Source organism: Anoplophora glabripennis, unplaced genomic scaffold, assembly GCF_000390285.2.
Source record: "Anoplophora glabripennis isolate ALB-LARVAE unplaced genomic scaffold, Agla_2.0 scaffold101, whole genome shotgun sequence".
NCBI lineage: Eukaryota > Metazoa > Arthropoda > Insecta > Coleoptera > Cerambycidae > Anoplophora > Anoplophora glabripennis.
Window position 1 is genome coordinate 266,598 of NW_019416426.1, and position 16,770 is coordinate 283,367.

Consider the following 16,770-nt stretch of genomic DNA (forward strand, 5'->3'; position numbering starts at 1 on the left):
TATTTTTTAACGGACTAGGACTAGGAAAATAGCCTGTCTCACCTCAAATGCGTATATTCATGTTCAACTAAGCATTGTAAAAATATAAAAATTTACCTATGTTTCGAGTAAATTATTTCTTATTATATAAATATCTGATATGCAGGGTGACTACAACCTCTATTGTACATTTTATTTGTGAAATCTTCGTTTTTCAGCTTATACAAACAATATCACCCTGTGTATTGATGAAGTAGACGTATAATTATTATTATACTTATCAGCTACGACTAGACTATGACTATCAATTTGTCCTTGATCTTAAGTAAAATAGATCACCACATAAAGAAAAATAAAAATTTGTTCTACAGAGAAACGCCATACACTCAATTTATGTACAGGAATGACATGTATATTTTGTACGTATAACGATAATTAGAACTACAGTACATATTTATAAAACGTTAGTCACGACCATCTCAAAATTATCCGGTGAGTTGAGAAGGAAGGAAATGGGAGAATTGTGGGTATCTTTTTGATATAATTAATATTTTTCAAGATTAAACGTTTAGAACCTATGGCTATTAAGTTTAATCTACATTTGTATATCTCAAATTAACTTAGTTAGGGAAAGTGCGTCCCACAATTTTCTCCTTTTTTTATTTGTAAATTTATGAGAAATTGTTATTATTTAAAAAATGTATGCTTGTCCTGAGTTTTTTAAAACTGCTACTAATATCTCAATTTTATATACAGGGTGCAAAAAAATGTGAAGTCTCAATACCTAATTGTTTTGAAAACAAAATAATTACCTCAGAAAGATGTTTTAGACATACTTATAATTCCCGTAACTAAAGCAGAAACCGAGGGGCGATCCGCTGATGTAATCTTCGTACGTTTGCCCTGGAATCTTTATGTAATCTACGTAATCTTATCTGTAATCTATGTAATCTGTCTGTAATCTACGTAATCTTATCTGTAATCCTCGCTGTAATCTATGTAATCAGCTAATGAATTTCGTCGATGTAGTCGTTATACAACGCCCCCCCCCCTACCTCATTTTCCAAAGAATGCCACAGAAACCTCGACAGAAACCTATATGGTGCGATTGGTGTGTTCCGAAGGGCAATCCGCCAAGGAAAAAACAGACGAAGATTACAAAATTTCTGAAATCTCTTGTAATGTATCTGCAGATTTCAATATCAATTCAAAAAATATTACAAATTTCATATAAATAATCAAGATTACAACACATTTCAGGAGATTTCAGAGTTATTTTAGTAGATTTCAATGATTACTTAAGATTTCAATAGGATTATTAGAAATTAAAAGAATATTTCAAAATTTCTTAATAAGGTTTCAAGGAATACGGGAAGATTACAATAAGTTTTGAATGTCCATTTGAACAAAAATAATTGAATTAACTTCAAATGTCATTCATTTCATTCATTAACAGTAGTACTTTGATTAAGAATTTCCAGTATCAGGCATTTTTTGGGCAAAAATTGTAACATTCTGATTAAGTTTTTTGTTCGAATGAACGTTAAAAACATTTTGTCATGACAAAAATGATAATGCTATTTTGAAAGTAGGTAAGTATTTTCCCAAAAACTAATAAATAAAAAATATATTAAGCTTTTATTAATACTTGCATTTAATACTTTACTTGTATACAGTGTGTTTAAAAAAGACGCGGCAATATTTAAGGGAGTGATTGCTCAGGTCAGTTTATAAAAAAAGTCCTATAAACATAGGTCCGCAAACGCTTCGTTACCGATCTACAGAATGTGAAATTTCATTAAAAAACAGTAAAAATTAAATTTCTCTAAAACGCAGCCCCTTATTATTACCTACTACAAACAACAGTATGTACCACATTTCAAAAATCAATCAAATTTGATAATTTGAATTTCTTTGTTCAATAATTTAAATTTCTCAATTAAAACAACATTGGGTTTAGGTGCGCAATAAAATGTTTTTTATTTTTTTACTCAATAACGGTGTGACGTACGGTGCGTATAATCTGAGGAAAGCTTTCTTCTTCATAATTGAACAAGGAATTAAAAAATTATATTTTTAGAAAAACCAGCGGGGTCCTATTTTTTTCATTAAAAATAGCTAGTCACTGGTAAGACTAAAAAATCGTTTTGTATTGCAAAGTACGCGTCTGCCATAGCTATTGACAGGCCTAAAATTTCATTATAATATCAAGAGGTTTTGGAGAAATTTAATTTTTACTGTTTTTTTAATGAAATTTCAACATTCTGTAGATCGGTAACGAAGCGTTTGCGGACGTATGTTTATAGGAACTTTTTTTTATAAAATGATCTGGGCAATCGCCCCCTTAAATATTGCCGCGTCTTTTTTAAATACACTGTATACAGGTAAAGTATTAAATACAAGTGTTAATAAAAGCTTAAAATATTTCTTATTATTTATTTTTTGGGAAAATGTTTATTTTATGTTACTTCTATTTTTTTATTTTTATTAGTTTATTGGATTATTATATTTTTATCTTTCAATAAAAATATATACTTACCTACTTTCAAAATGGCGTTATCATTTTTGTCATGACAAAAAGTTTTTAACGTTCATTCGAACAAAAACTTAATCAGAATGTTACAATTTTTGCGTAAAAATGATACTGGAAATTCTTAATCAAAGCACTACTGTTAATGAATGAAATGAATGACAGTTGAAGTTAATTCAATTATTTTTGTTCAAATGGACATTCAAAACTTATTGTAATCTTCCCGTATTCCTTGAAATATTATTAAGAAATTTTGAAATCTTTTAATTTCGAATAATCCTATTGAAATCTTAAATAATCATTGAAATCTACTAAAATAACTCTGAAATCTCCTGGAATGTTTTGTAATCGGTTGAAAGATATTGTAATCTTGATTATTTATATGAAATTTGTAATTTTTTTTAATCGATATTGAAATCTGCAGATACATTACAAGAGATTTCAGAAATTTTGTAATCTTCGTACGTTTTTTCCTTAGCGGATCGCCCCTCGGCAGAAACTGACTAACAAATTATAATTTATTGAAATCCATTGGATTCGGATCGGTACATCTGAGAGCTCATAAAAATTTACTGCATTTTACTGTTCTGATATTAAATTGTGAATGTACTGTTAAATTATTATGAATTTTTAAATTCTTCTTGGTATCATAACCCCTGTAAGAACTATTTAGAAAACAATATCATTTGCAGTGTAAAGTTTTATGGCCTCTTAGAAGTCCTGATCTGAATTCAATGGAATGAATTACTTTTTGTTAAACAGTGTGACAATTAAGAGAATATACGTGTGCTCAAGCCATCTAAATGATATGAAATAAGGTAATAATTTTTTTTTCAAAACAATTGAAATGTCATATTTACAGCCTATTACTAACAATATTTTTTATTGATATTTCGGAAGGTTAGAGTGCTGTGATAGGGTTAATTTTTTCAAAAAATTATACACTGTTTCTCCTAAATTTACAAATAATAACAGTATTTCCTCTGCATGACATAATCGTGGGATACACTATGTGAATTCATATCACGTAAACAGTAGTCAAAAGGTGTTGATCAAATCACTTGATTCAAGACATATCTTATACTTGTCAGTCTTGAAATAAAGAATTATTAATTTTTTTTATTTTAACAAATCATTTTACTCATCTCATTTTCTAAAAAATCTCATACGGACTTGAATAGGAATAATAAAATATATTAAATGGTTTTAACATTAAAACATACTTTCTCAATAGAAATTTTGATACAATTAAGGAAAACATTAAACGATATTAGAAAATTGTATTGCTATTCATACACTGTACATTTTGTAACACATTTTCATTATTATTATCTCATTCCAATAATAATTTTTGGTAATAAAGATGTACATGATGACTAAAAATAGATAGTAAAAATCTTCTTGTCATCTACAGCTGTAATTTTCCCAAACAATTTTTTTAGTGCTGTCTAGGGTTTCTGGTCGAGACTTCTCGAAGCGAGAATTCCCGGGAAATCTGGCCTTACTCGAGAAAAAAGTGTCGAGAAATCGAGAAATTTAAAAATCACGCGCGTCTTAAGTTCTTGACTGGAGTTCGTTTCGTTCATGCGTTCAACTCGTTTCTCGACAAATAACTATTAAGTTTTAAGTTTTTAAGGCTTTAGTTTACTTTGATGATTCTTATTTTTTAATGTACAGGGTGATTCACTATATTTTGAAAATGACAGTAGAAAAACAAATGAAGTTCAAACAAAATGGCCGCGGATGTTAACTTTGTTAATTTAAATGGAACACCCTGTATATTTTTACATATTTGGATAAAACGTTCCTTGTCGAGCATAGTTATATAGGGTTTGTTGGGTCCATCTCTAATAATAGGCGAGATAATATTAAAAAACGAAATGATGTTTTGTTTATTAAGAAAATAAGACATCTTGTAATTGTTAGACCTCTTTCAGGCATTTCTGCCATTTTTCCAATTACGTAAGGATTTAGATTTAGTTGTAGGTATTTTAAGTAAATCTCACTAATTAGACGGTGTGAGGCCAATTACTCATGGACAATCTTATATATATATATATGGTAGGTCGTGACAGTGACAGGTAGTAATGTCATGATAACATTGTTATTGTTTGACAGTTTGTATTAGTATTTAATTAAAATGGGTTACACAGAAGTAGAAAATTGAAATATTATTAGGAATTAAAATAAACTATGGAGAATATCTTAACTACTCTATCTTAATTCCTATAATATTTAAATTTTCTACTTCTGTGTAACCCATTTTAAATAAATAATAATACAAACTGTCAAACAATAACAATGTTGTCATAATATTACCTGTCACTGTCACGGCCTACCATATAACATTGTCCATGAGTAAATAAGCCCCTCACGGACTAATTAGTGCGATTTAGTTAAAATACTTATACCCATTTTGGACTATATCAATGTTCGATATGTCAAAATATATTGCAAATAAATCTAAATCCTTACGTAATTGGAAAAAAGGCAGAAATGCCCGAAAAACGTCCAACAATTACAAAATATTTTATTTTCTTAATAAAAAACGTTCTTTTCGTTTTTTAATATTATCTCGCTTATTGTTAGAGATGGACCCAACAAACCATATATGACTGTGCTCGACAGGGAACGTTCTATCCAAATGTGTAAAAATATACAGGGTGTTCCATTTAAATTAACAAAGTTAACATCCGCGGCCATTTTGTTTGAACTTCATTTGTTTTTCTACTATCATATTCGAAAATTTCATAAAAAATCGTGCAACTTTTGTATTTCACATTTTTTTATAACTCTTAAAACAAAAAAGTTAAAGGGGGGTCAAAATATAGTGAATCACCCTGTACCTAGTTATAAGTCTGTGTAGAAATTTTATTATAAGCAGATACCTAATGTTGAAGTGATAAATTAATAGGAAGAACGCTTCTGTATCTTTAAATTAAAGCTTTTTTTTTTTTAAGATTTCTTCGGTTAAATTCCTTATTTACTATTTATTTAATTAAAAGACTGCATGATTAATGATTATTAATAATTATTATTGGAAGAAAACTACGATTCAAAAACATTGAAATAAACATAAGTATATTGAAAGTGTTTAATAAAAAAACAAGTTAAAGGTTTTTAAGAAGAAACTCAAAGTTTAATTTAGTTTTGTTAGTAGAAGTAGCAACATAAGTAATTAATAAAAATACTGAATAAATAATAAATGTTAATGATGATTGTTAAATATAATGGCATGTTTATATTTCGCATTGCAATACCAAAATTATGACTTTTTTAAGTTTTAGAAATTTCTCGAGAATTCCCGGGAATTCCTAGTCGAGAATTCTCTAGACCCGAGAAAAAAAGTAGGCCGAGAAATCAGAAACCCTAGTGCTGTCCAAATATGTAGATAATCTTTAACCTGTTTCATATGACTTATTTACATTTTTATTTTATTTGGAGATTAGAATCAGCGAAGGTTATGTATACTATATTCTTAGACAAATAATTTTTTTTTCATTGATCATGCATTTAGAGAGTGTAATAGCGACATTGCGATACATTTTTAGGGCTAATTCCTTTTATTAAAACAAATAAAAAGGCAATTACCATTTTTTTAAGAACGTATTCTAAAGCCGCATATTGCAGGTATCTAACTATAATTAATTGTAAGACATTGTGTCGGATTCTCGTATATAAAATAGTAACTGGTTTTTATGAGTAAATAAAAATTAAACTATGAAATAATCAGAACCCTAATTTTAACTTCGTATTTAAATTTGGTTTTGTACAAATATGCTTACCCTTACCGTATACAGAATAATTACCTATTTTCAACGACTTTGGTGTTTACCGTAAAATATTAGGAATCTATATACAAAATTGTGTATATGTGATCTAAATTAGTACATGTACCTGTGTAATCTAGTCACCTTTATATACTATTAATACGTGAAGAATTGAACAAGTCCCAAATAATTTTTGTCATTCAGACCCATTGGTGCATATCCGGAAAGGAATTGAATATAATCCTCTCTTAAAAGGGCTCTATAGCAAATAGGCAACCAGCAATACATTTTTATAGATTTTATTACACAGTTTGCCTAAATATGAATTAATGGACAAATAACAGACTTTTCCCCATTTTAACGCAGATTTTCTATAAAATGGACTTGGTTTGAAACTCAAAATACATTTTGGTGTAAAGAAATTTGTAATTTACTTACTTACTTACTTACTTACTGTATTTATTATATGGTTAAGGCAAAATGTGATATTGGGAACATCTTAAACAATGAGTTCAATCCGCATTTTGATAATTAATTTTTCAAAGCATATAATTGTAATATCCAATACTCTTTTATTTATTTAACTCTAAACACGCATGTATAGATACTTCTTAGGTAATAGTAAGCATATGTGTATATGTTTTGTGTATTATGTTTTTGTATTTTAGAGGAAGGTATTAATCAAATTTTATTATGTGTCTATATTCTGGTTGATCTCTAGTTGGGTTAAACCTATTGGGTTGGGTTTCAACGCCACTACTAGGAAAGACTTGGACTGTACCAAATATGAATTCTATAATTCTTGAATAAATTACCAAAAACTGCGTTTCATATTCAATTTTTGAATGGTCATAGAGCATTTAGTAATCGTTTTAGAAAAAAATAGTTACTCATGTTCTTTTAGTTGATTTGGCTGAGGAAATTCCCTTAAAATGTATCGCAAGTTCGCTGTTACACTCTATATTATTAACTCAGTCGACTAGATCTGCAGCGATAGCTCTTAACTAATCAATTTAGAAGAAATAATTATCTCAGTACATGCCTCAGTACAAGGAAGAAATATTTTGTAGTAAGTAATACTCCAAACACACAACTTGGAACAATATTTTGATTTTACCGTCTCATTTCAGAAACCGACACCCAAACCCAAACCGTTAAAATTCAATCAATTTTCCTTCCACGCAATCCGATGATTTCCTTCCCACCAACCCTGCGAGACGCGATTAACTACGATAGCAGAAAGGAAGAGTTCCTCGATCATCACTTAACAGTCCCCTGCAGCTGCTTGACTTTGGGCGGCACAGGGGAGCTGGTGGCGCTCCTGGACACTCGTGGCTGTTCGGGCACTGCCAATTTGGCTTCCGCCGACTTCCAAGTAGGTGGGGAGCCGCTGGTCACGCAGCTGTGGTCCTGGTTCACGTTGCGGCTCAGCGCGTGGATGGGGATGCGGTAGATGCGTAGAGGTCTAAGTTCTGGAGATGCTGGAAGAAAAATTAGAGGTTAAAGCCTCGTCTACTACGTAAGAAAGTCGCTAGATAGATATCCTGCTACGGATTTCCAACAAATTTGTTCTATACTCCACTGCCAAACCAGTACGCAATAGAGCCATAAATAAATCAAACAATAATTTTTATTATTACTATCTTAATCGGATAAAATTGTAACAAAAGCCGGGACGCGTAGTAATTTATTTGTAGGTTCTCGGAACGGATGGGCCAAAAAGTAAGATATTTCAGTCAGCACTAATTTATCGGCAAGTTAATGGTCTTCAAGTAGGCTTAACGTCGCCAAGACCGTCCTTCGGGGAAGGCTTCACGAAATTTAGCAATATTTTCTGAACAAGTTCACTTAGAGTCGGGGCCATGCGTTGAGCAGGTATAAAGAGAAGAATCGATATTTCAAATGACGCGCGAAATGGATTCCAAAGAACGTAGGAATTCCAAGAATAAGTTGTTAGAATGTTGTGAGGAAAAGAAAGTAATAAATGAAATAGCTGTTTTTTTGGCGGATTTTCCAAGCTATAAGGATATATTAAATTAGATCGACTAATGCGTCCCGTACCGCTACACGGAGTCACTAGAAGAAGGCTAGTGTTATTTGTAAGTTATTCTCAAAATTATTTAGATAACTATTAACATGACATAGTTATGCCCAAGCGTCCCGATATCCAGGGTTCCCGCCAGTAAGATAAGAACAGAAACGTCTGGACCCTAGAAATGGGCGTGTCGAAGCGAAGTGTCGAATTCAGGAAAGATCTACGAGAAAAAGTCAGTTCTTCCTTAGGTTCCACATTGAGCAGTCGACTTAGTTTTGGAGTCTCGGGCTACTTAATTAAATTTAATAATGGATACAGTTTTTCCAAATTTTGCTATGAATCTCACATTCCCTGTATCTCGGTACGCTGTCGCGATAAATTAATAATGTTGTTCGAGCCGTTGTGTCGTTATTTTGTGTGTTTGTTTTGTTTATTGTTATTAAAACCCTTCCTGAAGTTTTGGTGTTTCCTTTTGTTTCTCTCAACTTTAGTGTCATCCTGTACAACCAGTCACTGGATTACATTCGACGTAAGCAATGGATGGTAAGTGCTTGAAATTCATTCACTGAACATACAACATTTCTAAGTTCCCACGTGTTAATTAAAAGGTAATGATAATTATAAACTCCCTTTCGAGAATTAAATAGTAAACTCTTTTGAAATCCAGACTCGTTACGATATTGGTCATAACAGTAGATAGATAATTAAAGAAATAACCCCTCAGGTTACAAAATAATTTTGTCTGTCCTGTAGAAAAAGAGAAACATCTGAGACTGTGTGATTTTAATTCTTGAAATTCCTCCCTGTCTTAGCTTTCTACGCATGTCAATGCGTGTCATAAGCGTACAAGTGGGAAATGTATGTTATTATTTCATATTTCAGTTATTTTAATAAATGTTGTTAAAAATGGAGTCGTATGTGGATGCTAGTGGTCAATCTGATAATCAGGGAAGTTGTAAACGATCGCATTTAATTTAACAATCACGAATTTCAGCACTGAATGCAAATATATCGGTGAGTAATGTCATAAGAATGCAGTTCTTTAACAATAATGTCTGTCACAAGTGTTGTTCGTGCTTTAAAGAGTGGTGAACGTATAGAAAAACAAAAAAGTAAACCACGTGGTACGACAAAAATTGAAGTTAAATATGCGATACCTACGTAAAGAATTTTATTTTCAAAATTGTATAACGGTTTACATGTGATTGATTCGCGACAAACTAGGCATTTCCATGATTATAAATAGACAATGAGATATTTGAAAAATAGTTTGCATCTATTTTACCTCACATCGAACTTGGTACGGTGATTGACATTGACAATACGCCTTACCATAAAGGACGAATAGAAAAACTTGCCAACATCTGCATGGAGAAAATAAAAGAAGAAATGGTTCATTGGAAAACATTGAATATAAAGCGTAAACGTTGTTCAAAGTTCAGTTATTAGAAATTGCATAAAAAGAAAAGGCCAAAAACATAAATGTATTACTATACATACATCTACTGATGAAATAGCTAAAACTCACACTATTTAGACTGCTGTCATATCACTGTAAGCTTAACCATATTCAACTAATGTGATTGAATAAAAACTTATGTGACTTGAAATAACAACTTTTATTTTAAGAGATGTAATAGTACTTTTTTAGGTAACTCTGGAGACATGGAATAAATACAAGGTGTTAGAAGTTTGACTGCCTTAATTTTAACATACGATAGAATACATTAAAATAAACAAACATCAGAGCATGAAAATATTATCACTACAGCTTCGGTTGAAAAGCTTTTCTCATTTTCATATATCTTGCACCTTTTTAAAAAAGGTTGATCTAAAATGATGATTTGCGTTTCTAAATTCTCTTGGAATTTTCCTTTCAAAAATCAAAAATTTATTTTTTCATTCACGTAATTTTACTGGTGCCTGATCCTGTCGAAAATGATAAATTATGAATTAAAATATCATAGATAATAAGTTCATCTATAATTTTCTTCATTTTGTTTTCGTACTCTTCTCAGCAAACCCTTTCATTTGATACCCATATCATGGGGGTGCATAAAAAATAACTGGTCCGCCATTTTTGGGAGTCCGCCATATTGGATTTAGAATGACGTCACTTAGCTAAACATGCATTGTCATCCAAACTAAACGTGTACGCAAAATTTCAGCTCAATCGGTTGGGGAAATTGTTTTAAAATTCAGTTGCAAAATGTGACCTATACTAACAAGGCAAGTTAAATAAAAGCTTGTAAAAATATGATAAATGGCACACGAAAAAGGTGCATGTTCATAAAAAAAACAATTTGAATTAGAAACGCTCGTTTGGAACGCGAAGATACACTAAAACGCTAGCTATTGTATAACTAAGGCCTCTTACAATAGTAAATCGGTCGTACACGGAGGCACAAAAAATGACCAATCCGGAAAAATCCGTTGGTTTTCTCTTTTGATATATGAAATTGACACTCCTGTCCGCATTTTCCAACTTTTAATAGTGCAGGATCTCTTGGGATCACAACTATTTCGATAATTTACGATTGATGTGATTTGAAATCGATGGAAATTGCAAGACGTTTTTGTTAAAGCAATAAAAACATGCAACTTTCGAAAATGAGGTACTAAATGAGCAAATGTATTTTACTTAACTCTAGAAACACCCTCTCTATTGCACACAACGATTCGTACTCTAGTAAAAATTTGCACGTATTTTCAATTCACCGCTTTTCGAGGGGTCAGTGGCAAGTGAAATATGCTAATGTGTCGCAGCATACTTCCGATAGTTGCTGTGGTCTATACACATGGGACAGCTCTCTGTCACTTTAAAGAACTACGCAGTGACTCCTTCTCTAGAATACTCTGAAGTATTAACGCAAACCAACGACTTTGAAATTTCGACTTTTGTCCAGCTTTTTCGGAATTCCGACCACTGTGCGTGGGTCCTAAACTCAACCATTTCCGAGAAAAACTTATCAAAATCTCCAACTTGTAACTCGAGGTACTAAGCAGTCCAACGACCAGCAATACCCAATTCAGTTGGTATCTGGAATTTGACCGTGATGGAGTGTTTTTTGCGTACCACTATTTCCTTTTTCTGAGATGTTTCTCCTTGCTTTTTTAAAATGTTTAACATACATGATAATTTTCCAGTGAGGGCGAAAATTGGATTCGAAGGTGTCGTGCGTGCATCGAAAATGGTGGTGGACATTTTGAGTATATGTTGCAGTTTGTTTTGTTTTTGTGCGTTTAAAAATTACTGAATTTTGCTCTTTGTAAGTACCTAAATTATTTTTGATACGTATGATTATATGGACGACGTAAATCTTACGTACCTGACGTACCTACGTGAGTAGGTACTGTAATTACATAATTTGATTAAAAGTTAAGTTCCTATTTTAAGAGATTCATAATTACTAAAATTCGAGCTAAAATTTAAGCACAACACTATCTTCGTACTATAAAATCGATACATTTTATTTTATTTATTTAAAAACTGGAAAACAGTTGTCTTGAAATTTACCAAATGTTTCACAATAATAGTTGTTTACATTTTTGTTATTCTAGTCTAGGATAAGTATGCCGCGTGCGCACGTGGTGTAGCATCAGGTGTGTAACATTAAGTTATACGCTTCTACTTCCAATATTAATACTCGCTATAATTCGAAAACTGTTAATGTTACGCCCCTGTAANACAATAATAGTTGTTTACATTTTTGTTATTCTAGTCTAGGATAAGTATGCCGCGTGCGCACGTGGTGTAGCATCAGGTGTGTAACATTAAGTTATACGCTTCTACTTCCAATATTAATACTCGCTATAATTCGAAAACTGTTAATGTTACGCCCCTGTAATATACAACTTTTTTGTTTATTTATGATTACTCTATCTCATGCTGAAGTAATGGCAGTCAAACTTCTTACACCCTGTATATTATGAACGTATAAAAAAACAACGAATGTGGACCTCAAGAGTATTGAAATTAGATATAATAGCTGTCAGTCAGCAGCGATAGTGTTAGTGACAATGACTATCTAAAAGGGCAATTGCTGAATACATACTTATTTGTAGTAGCAATACATAAGAAAAGTACCTACCTACTTGTTGGATACAGGTATATATTAAGATGAGTGTAAATTTGTAAAGATATAGTTTTACCAAAATCGACATATCAGTTTCTTCCATATACAGGGTGGTCCCGAGGTAATGGGCCAAAATTCATGGGTAAATTCCCGAAACAAAAATATTGCGATTTAGCCGAACTTACCTTAGTCCAAAAGTTGATAGTTAAAGAGATACAGGGTGTTAAATGTAAAATATTATTTTAGTTTATTTCCATTTATTTCTTAATAAATGCAAATATCTACACAAAATTTTGGGGTTTGGGGTTCTTTGGATAGAGGAATTGAAATTTGTTCACATTTTGGTTATAGTTCATAGAGGGCGCCAGCTGCCGTACATTGAAGGTGTTGGAAACGACATAACTTTTTGTACTTAAAGGTATCTCATCTTTGGTATCAAATTCTTATTTTCCAACTTTTTTTACACAAAAAAGGTAGACTTTATGAAAGTAGCTATCTCGCACCGTTTCCGAGACATTTGGCTTTGAAACTTCCAATGCTAATAGTTGAAATAATTAAAATAATTTAGAAATGTCAAAAACAAGTATTTATTTAGAATTAAAAATTATAATAAACAGTAAAATAGTAAACATTAGTAAAACATATGCCTTTTTGACAACAATTGCTCAAAATGTCCACCTCTAACTTCAATACATTTATCAACACGTTTATTAAAAGATTGTCTTATTTGACTTTGCAGCATTTAAATCCTGCTACTAAAGTTCTTCTCAAGTGTTTATAGTTTCTCCATAAACAACTGATTTCATGTAACTCCAAAAACGAAAATCTCGGCATTCTATCCCACATTTATGTATACGAGTATACATTTTAATTTGTAAGCTAAGATGTAATTTTAATCAGATACGAATAATACTTAATAGAAATTAGCATACAAATGACAGCAATAAGACAGGTAGAAAACGTCAATTATTTAATTTTCGTCCAAATCTTACTTAAGAAACTTTATCGCTAAATTAATAATACCTGTAGGTACTTAATTGTAATTTAATGCAACAGCACTGTAAGTTTCAAAGCCAAATATCTCGAAAACGGTGCGAGATAGCTACTTTAATAAAGTATACCTTTTTTGTGCAAAAAAAGTTGAAAAATAAGAATTTGTTACCAAAGATGAGATACCTTAAAGTACAAAAAAGTTATGTCGTTTTTAACGTATTCAATCTACTGCAGCTAGCGCCCTTTATGAACTTTAACCAAAATGTGAACAGATTTCAATTCCTCTACACAAAGAACTCCAATCTCCAAAATTTTGTAAAGATAATATTTTTATAAATTAAAAAAAAACTGAAATAATATTTTACATTTAACACCTTGTATCTCTTTAACTATCAACTTTTGGACTAAGGTAAGTTCGGCTAAATCGTAATATTTTTACTTAGGGAATCCACCCATGAATTTTGGCCCATTATCTCGGGACCACCCTGTATAACAATTTTTAGAACCCTCTATAAAAGATACGCCTATGGAATCGTATTTACTGTACCTGTCGCAAAGATCAACATATTGAAAATGAGTCATTGCCTATTATTTTCGTATAAAAATCATAGGAAACTTCTTCTATACATCTTGCTAGTATGAATATTTTTGGATCAGTTTGCTATGTATAATGTATAGAAATATCACTATTTTGATATCTTTGTACACATTATATTTGTTTGTTATATTATTTATTAAGATTAAAAATCGAGCATTTGGGGTTGCTTACATTTTGTATTACAAAGAGCAGAAAATGGACGTGTTTTTACTCCACCGTATGTTTTTAAAACATTGCAAACAAAATCAAATTTTTCACGGTGTCGGGCAAAAATAGTGATAATAAATTTTTTTATAAGTAATTAATGTATAAATATCTACCATTTTGTATCTTTCATTGTCTTTTAATAACAAACTCAGTTTTATTGATATTTTGTTCATTTATTTAGTCTAGGAATAGAATTATTTAAAATATTTTTACGAAAATTTGCGAATTTGTTGGACATTTGGTATACCTAATTCTAATATGGATTATAAAATATAAAATGCACTGTCTGCTTTTAAAGCGGTCATATGCTTATATACGTGCATAGGGTGATCAGTTCGTCTTCGTAATAATAAAAATTCTCTCATATTCCGAATCAAATGCCAGTACATTTTTTTTTATTAAAAACGTAGTAGTTTGTGTACCGACATCTACACAAATACTGTGGTACTTTGTTAGACGAAACGGGAATATAATTTCTATTCTTAGTTATAGTTCGGATGAAAGCAGGCCCTGTTATTTCGACCTGCAAACGATTCTGCTGAATATTACTAGAACAAATATTCATGTACGTCGAAATAATGCATGCACGCTCATATCCATTTAATGCGATAGGTACCAATTACACGCTCGTCCAGGATACAGAAAATTGATTTAACAGACGGAGCAGCTCCGCGAAGCGTTAACTCTATTGTAGTTTGGTTTAGTATTCGGAAATGGAAAACGGACCAGTTAGTTTTCGTCGCATGAATCCTGGCAATTAGTATACCACAAGCTGCAAATGCGGAATTTTGTTTTAGCTATAATTTAGTTAAAGGAAATTCGGATATATATCATTTCCTCATTTCTTCATAAATAACAGTAGTGGTGGTTGGTGAAAACTAAAGTGGTTATATTTTGATAATAAATCTTGAGGCCTAAAGTAAATTTTCACTAATAAGGTCTTGGTTATTTCTTACATCGAATTTTTTTTATATTCCATATTATTTTGAGTTAGAAATATAGCAATTACTGAAAACCTTGTTGAAATGTATTCTTCTTTTATTTGTCTCGAATTTAGTTTTAATTTCTCTTGGTTCAGTGGATTAGACTAACATGGACACAAAAACTTTAACAATGGTACTCCTGGGCGATTCATCCATCGCTTTTCTATAACGATGAATCATATATGACATTAGTGAATTCAAACAGTTTATATTTCATATATTTTTTTCTATGTCCAAATCCAAAAATTGTTTCAGGAAAACAGTTTCAAAATTGAAGGAAGATGCTTCTAACGGGCCGTAAATTAGAAAAATGTTGAAAAGCCAATTCTTTAATCCAACAATTATTGAAAAACAGAAGATAAGTCGGCTAAACTTTCAGGAAGCTCTTGAAAATTTCTTAGAGAACCACGATAGTAGAGACTACAAAAAGCTAGTTTCTGAAATGGTTGAAAACTTCAGTAGAATTGGGTGCTTGATGAACTTTCTGCATTTCCATATCAATTTCTAAAAACTTTAGGAGTTAACAGCAAAGGGTAGAGCTAAAGTTTCCATCAAGATATAGAAAAAGAGGTCGTACATATCAAAGACCATGGAATGTAAAAAAGATGGCAGATTTCTTTTGGATCTTGAAAGTAGTATTACTTCTTCAATATTTCTTTAGTATTGTTCATTTTGTGGGTAATTGTGGGTTTAGAACAAAAACTTTATTTTTTGTAAAATTTTCCAACGTTTTAACTACACATTTAGTCTTTCTCACTATAGAAAGAATCTTATATCAGTAGAGATAATATGACTTTTCCATGACACAAGAGAAGAAGGTAGAATTGAAATAACGAAGATTGATGCATGTGAACAAGTTTTGCGAAGAACAAAACAGAGATTTTACAGAGATTATAGCTGGTGATGAGTCCTTGATGCACCATCATCATCTGGAACCTAAAAGGACTAGTAATGCATCACCTCTAAAAAATTTTGGCAATGCATCACATCTAAAAAATTTTGAACAGAGATTTCAGCAAGAAAAGTTATGCTTACCTACCATTTCTTGAGTTGCACAAGGGATAATTTTGAATTATTACTTCAGAACCAAACCAAACCTTCCATTACAACCAAATGGCGCTAACCTCTGAGCAATTGTATTATTTCGAAACACGACAACGCGTGGCAACATATTGCCAAAATTTGAGGTTGACTGTTTCATAAATTTTGTTTAACAACGTTTTTAAGGTTTTAATTGTTTAACTCGACTCGTCAGTTTTAGAAAGGTAATAGTTTAATATTGGTATCACTTCAAAAGAGTATGTTTATCTTACCATTTGGACTAGATGGTGGAGAATGCTTCTGCAGGTCTTGCTGCCTAATGTCGACGAAGAGCCTGTCTGTCTTATTTGGGAAAAATTCAGGGGCCGTCGTGGCAAAGAAGATGTCATTCTTGGAGGCGATTAGTTGCAGCTTCGGCATCGTCATGGTGTGGATGAGGTTCCCGTTCACGATGAGTCTGATTTCCATGGAATTCGAGGTGAAGGCGATCACGTAGGGAAAAGCACAAACTGAAAATAAAGGTGCAATTCAATAGGCCCATTCAGTGATAATTAGTTT

The 16,770-nt window shown here is 31.6% G+C and overlaps 1 protein-coding gene across 2 annotated transcripts in view; it reads right to left on the reverse strand.

The window, feature by feature from the left end:
* Nucleotides 1-6,800: 6,800 nt before the first annotated feature.
* Nucleotides 6,801-16,770, reverse strand: part of LOC108904300 (GTPase-activating Rap/Ran-GAP domain-like protein 3) — a 150,395-nt gene continuing 140,425 nt past the window's right edge. For both annotated transcript variants that reach the window (XM_023454520.1, XM_023454521.1), the window contains exons 15-16: nucleotides 16,485-16,721; nucleotides 6,801-7,760 (exon numbers count right to left, since the gene is read on the reverse strand). In XM_023454520.1, coding sequence (XP_023310288.1) covers nucleotides 7,540-7,760; nucleotides 16,485-16,721 — 458 coding nt within the window. In that variant the 3' untranslated portion in view covers nucleotides 6,801-7,539. The remainder of the gene's footprint in view (nucleotides 7,761-16,484; nucleotides 16,722-16,770) is intronic.